This window comes from Oncorhynchus clarkii, chromosome 21, assembly GCF_045791955.1.
Source record: "Oncorhynchus clarkii lewisi isolate Uvic-CL-2024 chromosome 21, UVic_Ocla_1.0, whole genome shotgun sequence".
Taxonomy (NCBI): domain Eukaryota; kingdom Metazoa; phylum Chordata; class Actinopteri; order Salmoniformes; family Salmonidae; genus Oncorhynchus; species Oncorhynchus clarkii.
Window position 1 is genome coordinate 41974204 of NC_092167.1, and position 19395 is coordinate 41993598.

General features: G+C 46.6%; 1 protein-coding gene across 1 annotated transcript in view; it reads right to left on the minus strand.

Moving 5' to 3' along the window:
• Positions 1-17315, minus strand: part of LOC139379056 (neurexin-2-like) — a 929896-nt gene extending 912581 nt beyond the window's left edge. The window contains exon 1 of the mRNA XM_071121799.1: positions 16604-17315. Coding sequence (XP_070977900.1) covers positions 16604-17315 — 712 coding nt within the window. The remainder of the gene's footprint in view (positions 1-16603) is intronic.
• Positions 17316-19395: the final 2080 nt, after the last annotated feature.

The window sequence follows — 19395 nt, forward strand, 5'->3', positions numbered from 1 at the left end:
GGACTTGATAAACTTAGTATGATTGAGATTGAAGTCACCCAAGTGAAACAACATGTTGCTCTTAACATGAGGTAGAAAAAGGAAGGATCTTCTCCACAACTGACTCAGTGTACTACAGAGACATAGACAGTGGTAGCCCAGAGGTTGGCCCCACCCTCCCCAGATAGCATGTAGCACACTGCACAAGCCATTGCTCAGACCTTCCGGGGCTGTGACACTCCCTTGCTCTATACAGTATATAGTAAAAAGGCTATGAGATTAAAATTATACAAATTAAATGTATTACTTTACTTCCTTAAAATCACATTTATATGCAAGAAATTCTATTAGCACCTTTGTCTGTCAGTGTCATCATATTTTACTTGAGGATGACGAGCAGGACATTTTCTTCACCACCAAGGTAATAATAATTGAACAAGTCTCCTCACACTGTCAGAGTCGGGCCCGATATGGAAGTAGTGAACACATTTAATTCTGTCACTGATAATATCATCCAGCTATTCTCCAACCCTCAGTCCTCAGGGGGGGATCTTGTGTCAGTTAATTAACGCTCCTCACAAATAGTCTGGGGACTTTCATGGTAAAAATCAAGACTAATTAAGTTAGGGCTTTTCCAGCGGATATAAAATCACCCGGCACTGAACACGACTGCTGTTCGTTACTGAGAGACTGTGTTGGGGCGTCGTTTGAACTAGCCATTGGAGAACAGGGATCGATATTTGCTCTCTCCATAAAAAAAGGCAAAGTAACATCGCTAAGATGATGTTATAATGCAGGTCACTCGTAAAGTGGTTGTAATAGCCCTCACATCTACATATTATTCATAAGCTTTGTGAGGGAAAAAGCTGACTTGAACATAGTTAAGATCGATAAGTATACACTTGAGTGATATCGTTTGAGAGTATTTCTCAATTGTTTTGCTTTTGATCACACCAGAGTGAGATTTGACAAATTCCGCTATGAATAGGTGAAACATTTGTATAGCTCTGAATATTTAGATAATGTCTCTGACAGCAGATAACCGGATCTCTCTCTCATGCTATATCAGTAATGACTTGATGAGACATGAAACTACCACAACCCACAGTCTTTGAAAAAAGGCTCAGTTCAAAGACTTCATTTTGTGACTTGATCCTCCCCCACCTCACTTCCTGACCCTTAATGGGTCCGAATAGGAAGTGACACGTGTGATGGGAACGTGTGAGAAAGACTTATTACAGAGGCTCAGGTTTTCCCCAGTTGCCGAGCGACAGTGGGGAAAGAGGGCTACTTTAATTGCTTGTGATGGCCATTCTGGGGTAAAACGGCAGTAACGGTTTACCTGGGAGAGGAGCGAGGCAGCGGCTTGGAAATATTGCCTCGACACTCATGCTCCGCTCGCCAGAATGAGCGCGAGCAAAACTTATGAGCCAAAACAACACGTAACTGCACGCTAAGACGCCGCTTGCCGCTTTTGAGTTGGAGCAACTTAACCTCGCTTTTTAATGCATTAACGCTCGCTTTGTGCACCGGGAAAAAGAGAAAATATCTGCATAAACGTATTTAGACGGTGCGAATAAGAGGAGAGGGATTAGGAGAATTAAGTCTCTCATCTGGAGATGTTTTCACAGGATACACTTTGGGAATGTTACGAGAGAGAGAGAGAGAGAGAGAGAGAGAGAGAGAGAGAGAGAGAGAGAGAGAGAGAGAGAGAGAGAGAGAGAGAGAGAGAGAGAGAGAGAGAGAGAGAGAGAGAGAGAGAGAGAGAGAGACACAGAGAGAGAGAGAGAGAGAGAGAGAGAGAGAGAGAGAGAGAGAGAGAGAGAGAGACACAGAGAGAGAGAGAGAGAGAGAGAGAGAGAGAGAGAGAGAGAGAGAGAGAGAGAGAGAGAGAGAGAGAGAGAGAGAGACAGAGAGACAGAGAGAGACAGAGAGAGAGAGAGGAAAAAAAGCAGGGCATGCATACAGTACTATACCCACTGGAACAGCCAAGAAAAAAAATCACATGGTGAAGAAGCAGCATCAGAAAAAAAGAAAAGTGTATAAATCAACAGTGCGGGTCTTGATCAAAGCATTGCACCGCCACAGAACGGGGTGGACCCTGGCCCCGGCCAGGTGGGTTTTCATATTCCTATCTGTTTGAGGGGGTTTGGAATCCATCACGAGACCAAGCAGGAGAGGAAAGCGTGTCTCTGTCTCCATCTCTCTGATGGACCTGTGATTTCTCAGCCAGCAAAAAGCCATGACCAGGCTCTTCTGTCCAGTGGAGAGGAAAAATGTATGAGCTTTGGAGGGAGAGAGGAGGAGAAGACTGAGAGATGATAGAGGGAAAAAGAGAGAGTGTGAAAGAGGAAGAGAGAGTGTGAGGGAAAGATATGGAAAGGGAAAAAGAGCAGACACCAGCACTACAGGGTTTTTCATTTTTTCCATCCCCCTCCTCCTTACCCCTCTCCTCCAGAAAGAGCAGGATATCCGGCCTGATCCGCTTTGCTCTCCTCCAGACTCCCAGGAGGGTGAGATTTCCTTCAACTCCCATCATGGGTAGGAGGGATGGGGAGGAAGGTCGTGGGTGGCTGCGGAGCATCACTCATCCTTTTAATTAAACAGCGGGTCACAAGCTGCTTCTTTTGGTGCTTCTCGTGGCGGCGGGCCTCCTGGGTCCAACAACAAACGAACAGAGATGTGGGGATTGTGGGATTGTGGGATCGTGGCGGCGAACGGGGCAGGATAATCCCCCTGATGTCTACGAGACAAAGACAATGCCACGAGATAACCGCAAAGGCCACATTCTATTGTACAAACAGAGCCCAGAGCCCAAACAGTCAACATAACTGCACAGACCAACGAACATCCTAGGTCTTTCATTACACACACCTGTCCCCTATTCCCACTGATTGGTAATTGTATATATGTGCCCTTGGTTTACCAGTGTCCTGTCGATTATTGCTACAATGTCCGTTGGTGCGTGTGAGTACCTATGCTGTGTGTTTTGGGCTTTCGTGCCCTTGTGGATTGCGCAGATGATTACGGGTCTCGTCCCGTGTGTTAGTCACTCTTTTGTTTTGCCTGTGTTTTGTTACCTGTTTGCTTGGTCTTCGCCCCCGGCACGCCGTAATTTGGGCTTAATATAAAAAACTATTACGCATTCCTGCGCCTGTCTCCCAAATCTCTTCATACCAATGTGACAGGCACAGAATACTCATTTCTGATTGGCTTGAAGGGCATTCTAGAGCATGCATTATTTCCCTTTAAAGAATTTAGCATAGGGGGGAATGGAAGGTCAGCTAATAGAACTTCATTACGCCGTATCAAGATGTATGGTGTTCTGGGGAAATGATGCAGTCAGAGCCTCATTTAGCATCAGAGACAACAGAAAAGTGGTGGATGACGGTGACGATAAGGTTATCACGGAGCGTATGGCTACCTCCGGGCCTCTACGCAGAACAGCAGTCTACATCCCTGCTCATTAGCAACACATTTATTTATGCATACAGGAAAAGTTGATTGTGAGTTCATCAATCATTCGACGGGGGTCTCCCTCCGGTTGCCGGTGGGGTTAAAGCGCAGTTATCATTGTGATGTATGAGTCTCCTCAACGTCCTCAGCTTTTTAGCCCCGTCTCTCGCCATGTTTCCATGGAGACCCCCTCTCCGCATTGGGAACCACAGCAGATATGTTTGTTGGAATTATGGATCCATGTTTCACTTCAAGCTTCAAATTAAGGTAAAAATGAGTACCGCGGTGATTTCATAGACACCTTAATGTGCCTTCTCAATCCAGCTCTACACAGTATACAGTATGTCAATATCCAAGAGCTCATTTACTAGCCTGTTAAGTAAAACATATACTACACTGAACATAAATTGAATTGCAACATGTAAAATGTTGGTCCCATGTTTCATGAGCTGAAATAAAAGATCCCAGAAATGTTCCATGCGCACTTATTAAGGTTAATGTCTCTCAAATGCTGTGAACCAATGTGATTACATCCCTGTTAGAGTGCATTTGTTCTTTGCCAAGGATAGTCCATCCCCTGACATGTGTGGCGTATCAAGAAGCTGATTAAACAGCACGGTCATTACACAAGTGCACCTTGGGCTGGGGACAATAAAAGGCCACTCTAAAATGTGCAGTTTTGTCACAACACAATACCACAGATGTCTTAAGTTTTGAGGGAGTGTGCATTTGGCATGATGACAGCAGGAATGTTCACCAGAGCTGTTGCCAGAGACTTGAATGTTAATGTCTCTACCATAAGGCACCACCAACGTTGTTTTAGAGAATATGGCAGTGCGTTCAAGTGGCCTCACAACCGCAGACCACGTGAATGGAGTTGTGTGGGCGAGCGGTTTGCTGATGTCAACGTTGTGAACTGTGTGCCCCACGGTGGCGGTGGTGTTATGGTATGGGCAGGCATAAGCTACGAACAATGAACACAATTGCATTTTATCAGTGCCAGTTTGAATGTACAGAGATACCGTGACGAGATTCTGAGGCCCATTGCCCAGGCCTTCATCCGCCTCCATTACCTTATCTTTCAGCATGATAATGCACTGCCCCATGTCGCAAGGATCTCTACACAATTCCTGGAAACTGAAAATGTCCCACGTCTTACATGGCCTGCATACTCTACAGACATGTCACCACCCATTGAGCATGTTTGGGATGCTCTGGATCAATGTGTACGACAGCATGTTCCAGTTCCCACCAATATTAATCAACTTCACACAGCCTTTGAAGAGGAGTGGGACAACATTCAACAGGCCACAATCAACAGCCTGATCAACTCTATGTGAAGGAGATGTGTTGTGCTGCATGAGGCAAATGGTGGTCATAGCAGATACTGACTGGTTTTCTGATCCACGCCCCTACTTTTTTTTTAAGGTATCTGTGACCAACAGAAGCATATCTGTATTTCCAGTTATGTGAAATCCATAGATTAGGGTCTAATTAATCTATTTTAATTGACTGATTTCCTTATATGAACAATAACTAATATCTAATAAATAATCTTTGAAATTGTTGCATGTTGTGTGTACTGTATATTTTTGTCCAGTATATTCAATCACTAAAATATATTCGGCAGGCTAAGAGCAAGCTGTTTCTGCTCCTTGCATGCCGCATAGCTGCTATACTGCTATCTCCAGGTAGTGGCAGCATGGGGTCTCCATCCCGGATGTGCAGGGGCAGTGGCAGTTAACTCTAGGGCTCCTCAGGGACCCAGGGTCTGCTGTACGATAAAAAGTGATGATGAGACCGAATTAGAGAGAAGTGATTGTTAACGAGCGAAGCAGCTGTTTTTGAACACGAACTACAAAGCATGCCAACTGGAGGAGCGCCTCCCGCCCGCTGACTCAACCTGCCTCCTCTGGATTGCGTGAGATAGCACTGTACAGCTGGAGAATGGGCTGGGAATGGGGATTTACTGTGATTTGAACTGATTTTTTTTTTGCATTGTATGTCATTTCCTACGAGTGTTTTTTCTGCAAGTAGAAATAGAATAGAATGATCCATTTGCTGTTCAAGAAGTAATTGATGTTTTATTCAAATATGTTGCACTTTTGTTGACTATGGTTAGACACTGCAAATTTACATTCCAGAGTCTACTGTACATCCTCCAATATTTTTCTAAATACATTTTCTAACACAGATATTTCCTTGCTCTAATAACTGGTAAATCCGCTATCTCATCTCACTTTGCATTTTACCATGAATCTATAAACATAGATGGTAACTACATCCATGGAAATCGCACAGTAATCACCTAGACTTCCTTTTCCCTTACACTGACAATGCACAGGCACTTAATGCAAGGCCATCATCTGTTTTAGTTTAGCAGACAACAAAAAGGATTTCATTTTTTTGCAATTACAGCAACACTCTTTGATTATCAAGCGAACAAACCTTGAACTGTGACGATGGATCATGCATCTTGAGCAGACACTATAGGTAGCCTAGTGGTTAAGCTCGTAACCAAAAGGTTGCATGTTCGAATCCCCAAACAAATAGGTGAAAAATATACCCTTGAGCAAATTGCTGTGGATTAGATTGTCTGGTAAATATACATTTTCATTGATCAAGGAAACAAGATGGCGGATATCATGATCATTTCCTGATAGGTGGGGCGGTTGTTATTCAGCAGACATTTCCTTTCCTAGCCATGGGCCTATACACATTAAGCTCTTTGTCCATGGAGGGAAAGTATTAATATCAGGGTGGCCATTTTGCCATAGCTCATTTAACCTCTAATTACCCTGCGTAGTGAGACTGAGGACTCCAAAGAGCTGGCGCTGCAGATGGGGGTTATCTGGAGAAAAGCCAGGGTCACCATCAATTATAAAAACAATGGCCCATACAGGTGACCCTTTTTAATTAGAACCTCTGATGCTTGAAATGCTGGAAAATGATTGGTTAACAGGAAGGGCACGCACATGAAGAACACACACACACACACACACACACACACACACGAACACACACACACACGAACACACACACACACAGACACACATACACGCACACACAGTCCCCTCCCGAGGCTCCTGCCACCCCCACAATCAGCAGGTGTGTGTGAACACTGTGTGGGTGTGTATGAAGACTGTGGACGTGTGTATGTGGTATGAGCCTCTGGAGGGGACTGTGTGTGTGTTTGTTTTTGTATGTGTGTGTGTTCATGTGGGTGTATTTTTCATGTGTGTGTGTGGGTGTCTTCTTCATGTGCGCATATGTGTGTGTATTCTTCATGTGTGTGTGTGTTATTCATGTGTGTATGTGTATGTGTATTCTTCGTGTGTGTGTATTTTTCATGTGTGTGTGTGTTATTCATGTGTGTGTGTGTATATGTATTCTTCGTGTGTGTGTGTGTTATTCATGTTTGTGTGCGTTATTCATGTGCGTGTGTATTCTTCATGTGTGTATGTGTATGTGTATTCTTCGTGAGTGTGTATTCTTCATGTGTGTGTGTGTATATGTATTCTTCGTGTGTGTGCGTGTTATTCATGTGTGTGTGTTATTCATGTGTGTGTGTGTTATTCATGTGTGTATGTGTATGTGTATTCTTCGTGTGTGTGTGTGTTATTCATGTGTGTGTGTGTTATTCATGTGTGTATGTGTATATATATTCTTTGTGTGTGTGTGTGTTATTCATGTGTGTGTGTATTCTTCATGTGTGTATGTGTATGTGTATTCGTGTGTGTGTGTGTTATTCATGTGTGTGTGTGTTATTCATGTGTGTATGTGTATGTGTATTCATGTGTGTGTGTATTCTTCATGTGTGTGTGTGTGTATGTGTATTCATGTGTGTGTGTATTCTTCATGTGTGTGTGTGTTATTCATGTGTGTGTGTGTGTTATTCATGTGTGTATGTGTGTGTGTTATTCATGTGTGTGTGTGTTATTCATGTGTGTATGTGTATATGTATTTTTCGTGTGTGTGTTATTCACTCCCTCCCTTCTCTCCTTTCCATCTATACTTTCCTTCTCTCCCTTCCTTCTCTCCTTTCCTTCTCTCCATTCCTTCTCTCCTTTCATTCTCTCCCTTCCTTCTCTCCCTTCTCTCACTTCCTTCTCTCATTTCCATCTCTCCATCTCTCCTTTCCTTATTTCCCTTCCCCTTCAATCTCTCCCTTCCTCCTCTCCTTTCCTTCTTTCCTTTTCTTCTCTTCGACTTGAAGGCCATTTCTTTATGTCAGCCGGCATTCTCTCATGGTATCTTCTGACAACTACATCAAAGCTTGGCAGCTCCCAGACCTTCTATTCATGAGCTTATGTACGATGCAAAGACAGGAAGGAAAAGTACCAATGGGACTTGAATTGATGGCAGCAGACACATCCAGCCCCTTTCTCCATTATCCTCTCAATAAACTTTCTGAGACATTCACTTTTTAATATTTGTTTTCCTGTTCTTGAACGTCAAGGTGTAAAAAAACCTGTAAATGTTAACATTTTTACCATGACTTTCATGAGTTAAAAAAATATGAAAATATAAGCTACTGGCAAAACACACACATTTCTGTCTGTATTTTTGTTAAAGAAATTAACATTTTAACCAGCATGTTAGATAAAAGGAATAAATACCCGACTGCTAAGAAATAATAACCCAATTAACATATCAAATCAGTTCTCAAACAAAAGAACAACGCCAAAATAAGTTAACACAAACCAAATGAATATCTTCTTCATGCTCTCTCTACCTCCCTCATTGTATCCCCTTGTCTCTCTCTACCTCCCTCATTGTATATCATTGTCTCTCTCTACCTCCCTCATTGTATCCCCTTGTCTCTCTCTACCTCCCTCATTGTATCCCCTTGTCTCTCTCTGCCTCCCTCATTGTATCCCCTTGTCTCTCTCTACCTCCCTCATTGTATCCCCTTGTCTCTCTCTGCCTCCCTCCCTCATTGTATCCCCTTGTCTCTCTCTGCCTCCCTCCCTCATTCTACGCCCTTGTCTCTCTCTCTACCTCCCACATTGTATCCCCTTGTCTCTCTCTGCCTCCCTCCCTCATTCTACGCCCTTGTCTCTCTCTCTCTACCTCCTACATTGTATCCCCTTGTCTCTCTCTGCCTCCCTCATTCTACACCCTTGTCTCTCTCTCTACCTCCCTCATTGTATCCCCTTGTCTCTCTCTGCCTCCCTCACTGTATCCCCTTGTCTCTCTCTGCCTCCCTCATTGTATCCCCTTGTCTCTCTCTGCCTCCCTCCCTCATTCTACGCCCTTGTCTCTCTCTGCCTCCCTCCTTCATTCTACGCCCTTGTCTCTCTTTCTGCCTCCCCCCTTCATTCTATCCTCTTGTCTCTCTCTCTGCCTCCCTCCTTCATTCTATCCCCTAGTCTCTCTCTCTGCCTCCCTCCGTCATTCTATCCCCTTGTCTCTCTCTCTGCCTCCCTCCCTCATTCTATCCCCTTGTATCTCTCTCTGCCTCCCTCCCTCATTCTATCCCCTTGTATCTCTCTCTGCCTCCTTCATTCTATCCCCTTGTCTCTCTCTCTGCCTCCCTCCTTCATTCTATCCCCTTGTCTCTCTCTCTGCCTCCCTCCCTCATTCAATCCCCTTGTCTCTCTCTCTGCCTCCCTCATTCTATCCCCGTGTCTGTCTCTCTGCCTCCCTCCCTCATTCTATCCCATTGTCTCTCTCTCTCTCTGCCTCCTTCATTCTATCCCCTTGTCTCTCTCTCTGCCTCCCTCCTTTATTCTATCCCCTTGTCTCTCTCTCTGCCTCACTCCTTCATTCTATCCCCTTGTCTCTCTCTCTCTCTCTCTCTGTCTCCCTCCTTCATTCTATCCCATTGTCTCTCTCTCTGCCTCCCTCCCTCATTCTATCCCCTTGTCTCTCTCTCTGCCTCCCTCCTTCATTCTATCCCCTTGTCTCTCTCTCTGCCTCCCTCATTCTATCCCCTTGTCTCTCTCTCTGCCTCCCTCCCTCATTCTATCCCCTTGTCTCTCTCTCTGCCTCCCTCTCTCATTCTATCCCCTTGTCTCTCTCTCTTCCTCCCTCCTTCATTCTATCCCCTTGTCTCTCTCTCTGCCTCCCTCCCTCATTCTATCCCCTTGTCTCTCTCTCTGCCTCCCTCCCTCATTCTATCCCCTTGTCTCTCTCTCTGCCTCCCTCCCTCATTCTATCCCCTTGTCTCTCTCTCTGCCTCCCTCCCTCATTCTATCCCCTTGTCCCTCTCTCTGCCTCCCTCCCTCATTCTATCCCCTTGTCTCTCTCTCTGCCTCCCTCCCTCATTCTATCCCCTTGTCTCTCTCTCTGCCTCCCTCCCTCATTCTATCCCCTTGTCTCTCTCTCTGCCTCCCTCCTTCACTCTATCCCATTGTCTCTCTCTCTGCCTCCCTCCTCCATTCTATCCCCTTGTCTCTCTCTGTGCCTCCTTCATTCTATCAGGTTGTCTCTCTCTCTGCCTCCCTCCTTCATTCTATCCCCTTGTTTCTCTCTCTGCCTCCCTCATTCTATCCCCTTGTCTCTCTTTCTGCCTCCCTCCTTCATTCTATCCCCTTGTCTCTCTCTCTGCCTCCCTCCGTCATTCTATCCCCTTGTTTCTCTCTCTGCCTCCCTCATTCTATCCTCCCTCATTCTATCCCCTTGTTTCTCTCTCTGCCTCCCTCCTTCATTCTATCCCCTTGTCTCTCTCTCTGCCTCCCTCCCTCATTCTATCCCCTTGTCTCTCTCTCTGCCTCCCTCCCTCATTCTATCCCCTTGTCTCTCTCTCTGCCTCCCTCCCTCATTCTATCCCCTTGTCTCTCTCTCTGCCTCCCTCCCTCATTCTATCCCCTTGTCGCTCTCTCGGTCCCCCTTCCTTTCTCTTTTTCTTTCTCCCCCTCTCTTCTCTACCTTACTCTGTCTTTCTCTCTCGTTCTCATCGTTGCTCTGTCCCTCTCTCTCCTGTCTTGTATCCCCTCCCCCTTGCTCTGTCTCTCTCCCTCTATCTTTTTGAAAAGGACAAATGTTTCCGGCAGTCACAATGGCATTGCTTTGGTATTCCACAATTTAGCCAAAAGCCAGGCTGTATCTGCTCTCAGCAACCACACACAGCAGCCAAGCCATCTAACACAGAGAAGAGATGGGTGAAAGGACACACAGCAGCCAAGCCATCTAACACAGAGAAGAGATGGGTGAAAGGACACACAGCAGCCAAGCCATCTAACACAGAGAAGAGATGGGCGAAAGGACACACAGCAGCCAAGCCATCTAACACAGAGAAGAGATGGGTGAAAGCACACACAGCAGCCAAGCCATCTAACACAGAGAAGAGATGGGTGAAAGGACACACAGCAGCCAAGCCATCTAACACAGAGAAGAGATGGGTGAAAGGACACACAGCAGCCAAGCCATCTAACACAGAGAAGAGATGGGTGAAAGGACACACAGCAGCCAAGCCATCTAACACAGAGAAGAGATGGGCGAAAGGACACACAGCAGCCAAGCCATCTAACACAGAGAAGAGATGGGTGAAAGGACACACAGCAGCCAAGACATCTAACACAGAGAAGAGATGGGCGAAAGGACACACAGCAGCCAAGCCATCTAACACAGAGAAGAGATGGGTGAAAGGACACACAGCAGCCAAGCCATCTAACACAGAGAAGAGATGGGCGAAAGGGAGAAACGAAAGGATGGAGAAGTAGAAAAACTGATAGAGGTGAAGGAGGGAGAGAGGGAGTGGCGACTGTCAGACCAGTGTGTGTGTGTGTGTGTGTGTGTGTGTGTGTGCACGTGTGTGTACGTGTGTGTACGTGTGTGTACGTGCGTATGAGATGGGAAAGATTTGGTCAATTCCACACACACTAAGACTGTGTCAAACACATGTTGAAAATATCATAACAACTTTGATCTCAATGACAGCCTAAATGCTGACTGACATGTACTTTAGATCTGCAAAACTGCCCACTTCAGCGACTGCACAGACTAGATGGATTTTTTTATGCAGTAGCCACATCTTCAGGCCTTGAAATATCAAAAACACCTCCCAAGTGGAGCAGCGGTTTAAGGCATTGCATCGCAGTGCTTAAGGCGTCACTACAGATCTGGGTTCGATCCCAGGCTGTGTCACAGCCGTCCGTGACTGGGATTCCCATAGGGTGGTGCACATTTGGCCCAGAATTGTCTGGGTTAGGGGAGGGTGTTTGGCCTGATTACTAGGCTGATTGCTGTCTAGCGACTCCTTGTGGCAGGCTGGGCGCCTGCAGGCTGACTTCGGTCATCAGTTAAATGGTGTTTCTACCGACACATTGGTTCGGCTGGCTTCCGGGTTAAGCGGACGGGTGGTAAGGAGCACGGTTTGAGGGGTCATGTTTTGGAGGACGCATGACTCGACCTTCACCTCTCCGAGCCCATTGAGGAGTTGCAGTGATGAGACAATATTGCAATTTGATATCACGCGAAAAAATAAGATAAAAAAGAAAGACGAAACATCAAATATATCACATCTGGTGAAGCTCAGCCCTGAACACCATATTTTGGGGGGCATAAATTACAGCCAGATTGCTGAAGATTGACTTCGAAATTTGAAGTGAGAGCTATTACCATCAAGTAGGCTTGGGTTTTTGCTAGGGTTTTGTGGACTGGGGTAGTGGATGGCTGTAATCCCATGACATCTGGATCCAAAGGTTGTGTGTTCAATCCCAGTGGTTGACACTTAAAAAATATATATATATCCTTAACCATTTGGAATGAATGCCTAAACTTTATGTTTTAACCCGATCCAAAACCTTAACCCTTAACTTAAAAATGTCACGTTCGGACCACCTTCGAAATTTGACGTTTGAAGAAATTAAATGAAGCTAAGCATGAGGAGCAACCCAGGGTGGCAAAAACACTTCCACATTTGATGTTTGGAGCAACTTTGAAATTTGACGTTTTGGGGAACGTGGTTAAACATCAGAATCTGAAGTCAAAGTGGTCAAACCGTGAGATCTTGTTGGTAAATTAAGACTGCACACAGACTGACTCTAAATAGTTGACTTGATCTCCCAAATTACAAGGCATTTCATCATACTGTGCATTGAAGGATCTCTGAGCCTCATCGATTATAAATTACCACCAGAAGCATATTAGCTATCTGAATATAATAATAGCCTACTGTCAAGAATAGTAGTCAAATTCAGGCTGGTTAGAAGAGAAATAACTACATATAAACACTTCTGTTTGAAAATGCAAATGAACAAAGGCAAGCAAATGTCAGCGACACAGGCGGATGCATGCAGGATGAAAAACAGAGAGAGAGGCGGGGATACAGAAAGGGCACAGGGAGAGAGGGAGATAAGTGTTGAGAGAGAGAGACAGGGGTGGGGGAGAGAGGGAGATAAGTGTTGAGAGAGAGAGAGAGGGGTGGGGGAGAGAGGGAGATAAGTGTTGAGAGAGAGAGAGAGGGGTGGGAGAGAGAGGGAGATAAGTGTTGAGAGAGAGACAGGGGTGGGGAGAGAGGGAGATAAGTGTTGAGAGAGAGAGAGGGGTGGGGGAGAGAGGGAGATACGTGTTGAGAGAGAGAGACAGGGGTGGGGGAGAGAGGGAGATAAGTGTTGGGAGAGAGGGAGATAAGTGTTGAGAGAGAGAGAGGGGTGGGGGAGAGAGGGAGATAAGTGTTGAGAGAGAGAGGTGTGGGGAGAGAGGGAGATAAGTGTTGAGAGAGAGAGACAGGGGTGGGGGAGAAAGGGAGATAAGTGTTGAGAGAGAGAGAGGGGTGGGGGAGAGAGGGAGATAAGTGTTGAGAGAGAGAGAGGGGTGGGGGAGAGAGGGAGATACGTGTTGAGAGAGAGAGACAGGGGTGGGGGAGAGAGGGAGATAAGTGTTGGGAGAGAGGGAGATAAGTGTTGAGAGAGAGAGACAGGGGTGGGGGAGAGAGGGAGATAAGTGTTGAGAGAGAGCGAGGGGTGGGGGAGAGAGGGAGATAAGTGTTGAGAGAGAGGGGTGGGGGAGAGAAGGAGATAAGTGTTGAGAAAGAGAGACAGGGGTGGGGGAGAGAGGGAGATAAGTGTTGAGAGAGAGAGAGGGGTGGGGGAGAGAGGGAGATAAGTGTTGAGAGAGAGAGGTGTGGGGAGAGAGGGAGATAAGTGTTGAGAGAGAGAGACAGGGGTGGGGGAGAGAGGGAGATAAGTGTTGAGAGAGAGAGAGGGGTGGGGGAGAGAGGGAGATACGTGTTGAGAGAGAGGGACAGGGGTGGGGGAGAGAGGGAGATAAGTGTTGGGAGAGAGGGAGATAAGTGTTGAGAGAGAGAGACAGGGGTGGGGGAGAGAGGGAGATAAGTGTTGAGAGAGAGCGAGGGGTGGGGGAGAGAGGGAGATAAGTGTTGAGAGAGAGGGGTGGGGGAGAGAAGGAGATAAGTGTTGAGAAAGAGAGACAGGGGTGGGGGAGAGAGGGAGATAAGTGTTGGGAGAGAGGGAGATAAGTGTTGAGAGAGAGAGAGGGGTGGGGGAGAGAGGGAGATAAGTGTTGAGAGAGAGAGGTGTGGGGAGAGAGGGAGATAAGTGTTGAGAGAGAGAGACAGGGGTGGGGGAGAAAGGGAGATAAGTGTTGAGAGAGAGAGAGGGGTGGGGGAGAGAGGGAGATAAGTGTTGAGAGAGAGAGAGGGGTGGGGGAGAGAGGGAGATACGTGTTGAGAGAGAGAGACAGGGGTGGGGGAGAGAGGGAGATAAGTGTTGGGAGAGAGGGAGATAAGTGTTGAGAGAGAGATACAGGGGTGGGGGAGAGAGGGAGATAAGTGTTGAGAGAGAGCGAGGGGTGGGGGAAAGAGGGAGATAAGTGTTGAGAGAGAGGGGTGGGGGAGAGAAGGAGATAAGTGTTGAGAAAGAGAGACAGGGGTGGGGGAGAGAGGGAGATAAGTGTTGAGAGAGAGAGACAGGGGTGGGGAGAGAGGGAGATAAGTGTTGAGAGAGAGAGACAGGGGTGGGGGAGAGAGGGAGATAAGTGTTGAGAGAGAGAGAGAGGGGTGGGGGAGAGAGGGAGATAAGTGTTGAGAGAGAGACAGGGGTGGGGAGAGAGGGAGATAAGTGTTGAGAGAGAGAGAGAGAGACGGGTGGGGTAGAGAGGGAGATAAGTGTTGAGAGAGAGAGGGGTGGGGAGAGAGGGAGATAAGTGTTGAGAGAGAGAGACAGGGGTGGGGGAGAGAGGGAGATAAGTGTTGAGAGAGAGAGAGGGGTGGGGGGAGAGGGAGATAAGTGTTGAGAGAGAGAGAGAGAGAGAGGGGTGGGGGAGAGAGGGAGATAAGTGTTGAGAGAGAGAGACAGAGAGAGAGGGAGATAAGTGTTGACAGAGTGTGAGACAGGGGTGGGGGAGAGAGCGAGATAAGTGTTGAGAGATAGTGAGAGAGAGAGAGAGAGAGAGAGAGACAGGGGTGGGGGTGAGAGAGAGATAAGTGTTGAGAGAGAGTGAGACAGGGGTGGGGGTGAGAGAGACCGAGAGCAGAGATAGCCTGAAGAAGGAGAAGAGATATTAGCTGGGCAGAGGAAACGCTGCAGGATGAACAGAAAGAGAGAGAGAGAGAGAGAGAGAACGGAGTGGAGAGAAACAGAGAGACAACGCGAACAGAGGAGAGGCAAAACACAGATAGATCAGGCGATGAGATGTGTCAGAGACAGGAGCGGGAGGCAGAGATTTACAGTCAACAGACTTTGACATAATCTGGCAGGAAAGGAACACATTCCAAAAGGAAATGCTGGCGAGGGCAGAGAGAAACAGAGGGGGAGAAATTACATTTGGGAGATGGAGTAGAGAGAGAAGAGATGGAGAGATTGGGCAAGAGAGAGAGGGAAAAGGAAGGGGAAGTGTAGACATCTAGCTTAGTTTACCACATCCTGCAATGTAAATGCATAAATTTACTTATATCAGATATAGGCCAAACATGAGCATGTGGGTCTGGACAGGTGTGATCTAATTGATGTTTGTTGTCATTTGTATGTTTTGTATTACTTTTTGAAAATAAAATCTCACAACAACAACAAAATATATAATCCATACATGCATCGAAATAGTCTCTAACAAAACACTTCTCGTCTCACACCTCACAAACAAGCAACATCTCCTTTTGCAGTTGAACAATTAAGCATTAAAAGAGGGGAACTTTTCCAGAGAAAAGCCAGCAACAGCCTGTATCGTGCATCTCCACCATGTTTCCATAGCATCCCCCTCCATAAAACAAAAGGATGAGAAACATCACTTCCATCTGTTTCAGTTCATTTCTCACACTCATCTCCGTCTGTGCCGAGAGAACAATGGCCTACATTCCCCGCTACTGTACATTATCCACAATGTAGACATCACACATGGCCTACTCCCAAAGTGTGAGTCACTAGCTTCCACTCTATCCGGGAAACTTCCAAAGGTCAAAGACAAGATTGCATTAGAATAATACATAAACATTAGCATTGGGGGCTTGCTGCCTTTGCTCTGCTTTGAAGATGATGACAGTACACTATGTTAGCGAGTCAGCTAACTCATCTTTTACCTACAGTACAGTATGCTAAGGACTTAGCGCTTTTACCTACAGTGCAGTATGCTAAGGACTTAGCGCTTTTATCTACAGTACAGTATGCTAAGGAATTAGCGCTTTTATCTACAGTACAGTATGCTAAGGAATTAGAGCTTTTACCTACAGTACATTATGCTAAGGAATTAGAGCTTTTACCTACAGTACATTATGCTAAGGAATTAGCGCTTTTATCTACAGTACAGTATGCTAAGGAATTAGAGCTTTTACCTACAGTACAGTATGCTAAGGAATTAGCGCTTTTATCTACAGTACAGTATGCTAAGGAATTAGCGCTTTTATCTACAGTACAGTATGCTAAGGAATTAGCGCTTTTATCTACAGTACAGTATGCTAAGGAATTAGAGCTTTTATCTACAGTACATTATGCTATTTCACCATACTGAACCAGTCCCGAGCCAAACCGAACTGTATTGAGCTGGCCTGGTTATGCATTCACCATAGTTAATAATAATAATAATAATAATGTATTTTGTTTAACGCTTTTCATTACAGAAAATTATCTCAAAACACATAAAAAGCCAAACAAACAAACAACACAATTAAATTGAGGTGGTAGAGATTGAACGTCTCTATTTTTCTGGGAACGTGCTAAGGAGCATTAGAAAAAAAGGTATTAGCTGTTCAGCTAGCTCCTGATCTTACCTTCCTTGCAGTACTTCCCCTTGTAGCGAGTGTGCGTGCAGTCACAGTGTACCTCGCCATACTGGATGGAGCAGAAACCTCCGTTGAGGCAGGGGTTCTGCTTGGTGCACAGGTACTCCATGTCACTCTGGATGCCCTGGCTGTTGAGCAGGGTGGGGGGTGTCTCTCCCACCTTCAGGTTGGAGATCAGGCCCAAGAACGGGGGCTCGTACTTCACCGTGCTGGAGGTGAGGGCTGAGAGGCGCACGTCGGGCGGGATGCCGCCCACGAACAGGTCGCTGACCACCGCCATCTCCTTCCGCTTGGACTTGACCTCCGCCATCTTGGTCTCGCCGTCCACCATCAGCAGAGTCTCGCGGAAGTTGCGGGTGAGGAGCACCATGTGCCAGCGGTCGTCGTTGACCTGGGTTTCCATGTGTAAAGTGGCGGGCTCGGCACAGTGGATGGCAAAGCGCAGCTGGAGGCGCCCTCCGGCGATCAGGAGCTCCATGAAGTCACAGTTGCCGCCGTCGTCTAGATAGAGCAACAGAGCCTTGCTGATGTTGGTCTTGAGGCTGAAGCTCAGCTCACCCAGCGAGCCCGCCTCCCAGCGCCCGTAGCGGGCCCACTGGCCGGGGGCCCCGCCGAACTCCAGCGCCCGGGCCGTCACCAGCAGACTGAGGAACACCAAGGGCCCCATGGGCAAAGCGGAAAACCTCAATCCGCTCGTCATGGTTACAATCCCAATCCTAATAACCCTGCTATTGGTTCAAATCCTCCACACAGTGACGTAGCTCGGCCTAGACTAGCTACAGCTGCAGCTGCTGTAGTTTCGTTTTTATTAAGTGTAAACAATAGTTGTTATGTCTGATTCCTTCTAGGCAGACTCCTCCTCTAGGCTGGGGGATACGTCAGAGAAGCAAAACCCTCACAGGACCCAATTCCAGATTCCAACGCTGCCCGACTCAGCAGTTTATTTTTTTTGCTTTACTTCTTGGCTGCTTTATCCTGACTCTCTTCTCCGTCTCTCCATTGGTTGGTACCTCTGGGACTCACTGGGAAAAACGAGGCCAGCGGACGGGTAGGGGGAATTACGATAATTTTATCACAGCGTTCCGTTCCCCAACTCAACTCTTTATTCCAAACAGAAATCCCTGGAATCCAGATGTAGCTTTTTAGGAAACGTATGTCAGTCTCTGTGGGCGTGTTTTATAGATGTCGTTTTTGGGAAAGGGGGGGAGAAGGGGAGGAAGAGAGAGCGCTGAGGAGGAGTGTGTCAGAGCTGTCTGGTGTCACGTGGACAGCAGGGTATGTTCATGGCGCCAACGGCGTTAAAGCCTTCCTCTCCTGAAGCCTCTGGTTGGTCCACCACAGGTTAGACTGGTCTGGGTCCCCTCATCGTCCCCACAGCCAGGGATCTGGAAGAAACAGACAGGGAAACCTCATTAGGCCCTGGTACTTTGTGTAATGGAGGTGGTCCTGTGAAATGCGTGATGAGTTACCTTGTAAGTAAGACTTGTGTTAGCTCCCCAAGCTGAAGCCCTAGCTCATAGCGTCAATGCAGTCTTGTGACTCAAGGGAGATCATGGTTTGAATACAGTAGTAGAAGTAGTAGCAATAATAGCACATGAAAAATAAGCATTGAAATCGTAAATGGAGTTCCTTTGGGGATCTGCTTTGTAGGGGACATATTTTCATTTGCCAGCTGGTCTCTCTTTGATCAAGTTCCCCCTCAGAGACGTGGACAACTTGACTGAATGTTCTATACATGAAATTCATTACTGGTGATTTCTCTGTTGGAAACCAAGACTAGAGTAAGAAATATGTAAATATGTCTGGTATGAAGTTCAACATTCATGTGCATGATTTACTCAGAGCCTACTGGGTGTATATCAACAGCCAATCAAAATGCCTCACTCCATCCGTGTTGATTTACTCAGACCCTACTGGGTGTATATCAACAGCCAATCAAAATGCCTTACTCCATACTTGTCTGCCAAGTACAATTGGTCCTAAACACAGTGCACAAAGCTCCCTAGCATATAATGCTTAAATCTATGACTTGACTATCAATAACTCAGCAATAAGGCTTTCAATAAATCACCCTCCAACCGTTTTTGTATGTAGGCTTTAGGTTCTCCACCTAACTGAACACGCGCACACAAACGCACAAACACACACAAGCAATCATATTAAGTCTCATTTTCAGTGGGATGCCGTGGAGTCAATGGCTGCCAGGATAGCCATTATTGACCCTTGTCCCTGGCCTAATCCGTTCCCATTATTTCTGAAGTGAGATTTAATTTCCATCGCAGACAGTTCACAATTAAACCCCGCTGATCACACTCGCTCAGGCTGCCGTGCTTGACTGCTTGACTTCAGAATGACGACACTATCCATGTGCCAGATAGAGAGAGAGAGAGAGAGAGAGAGAGAGAGAGAGAGAGAGAGAGAGAGAGAGAGAGAGAGAGAGAGAGAGAGACAGTGACCGAGAGGGAGATTGGGGCAAACATTTTCACGGTAATGCTGGTGAGGGAGCGTGTCAGGCCTTGAGGAGAGAGTGAGTGGGAGAAAGATGGACAAAGGGAAAGAGAAAGCTAGAGAAAGGGAGAGAGAGATGTCTGATTTATTTTGGTCACGCTAGCAGCTTGTTTGCATAAGATCCTCTGCTCTCACACGCGTCCCCATAAATGAATCCCTGCATAATAACATCCATAGATGAAAGCATTATTGATATATGGACAATACAGTGCAGATTATGGAGCTAGGACGTCTCATAAGAACTGCGAGAGAGAGACAGCTCAGGGTCTCTT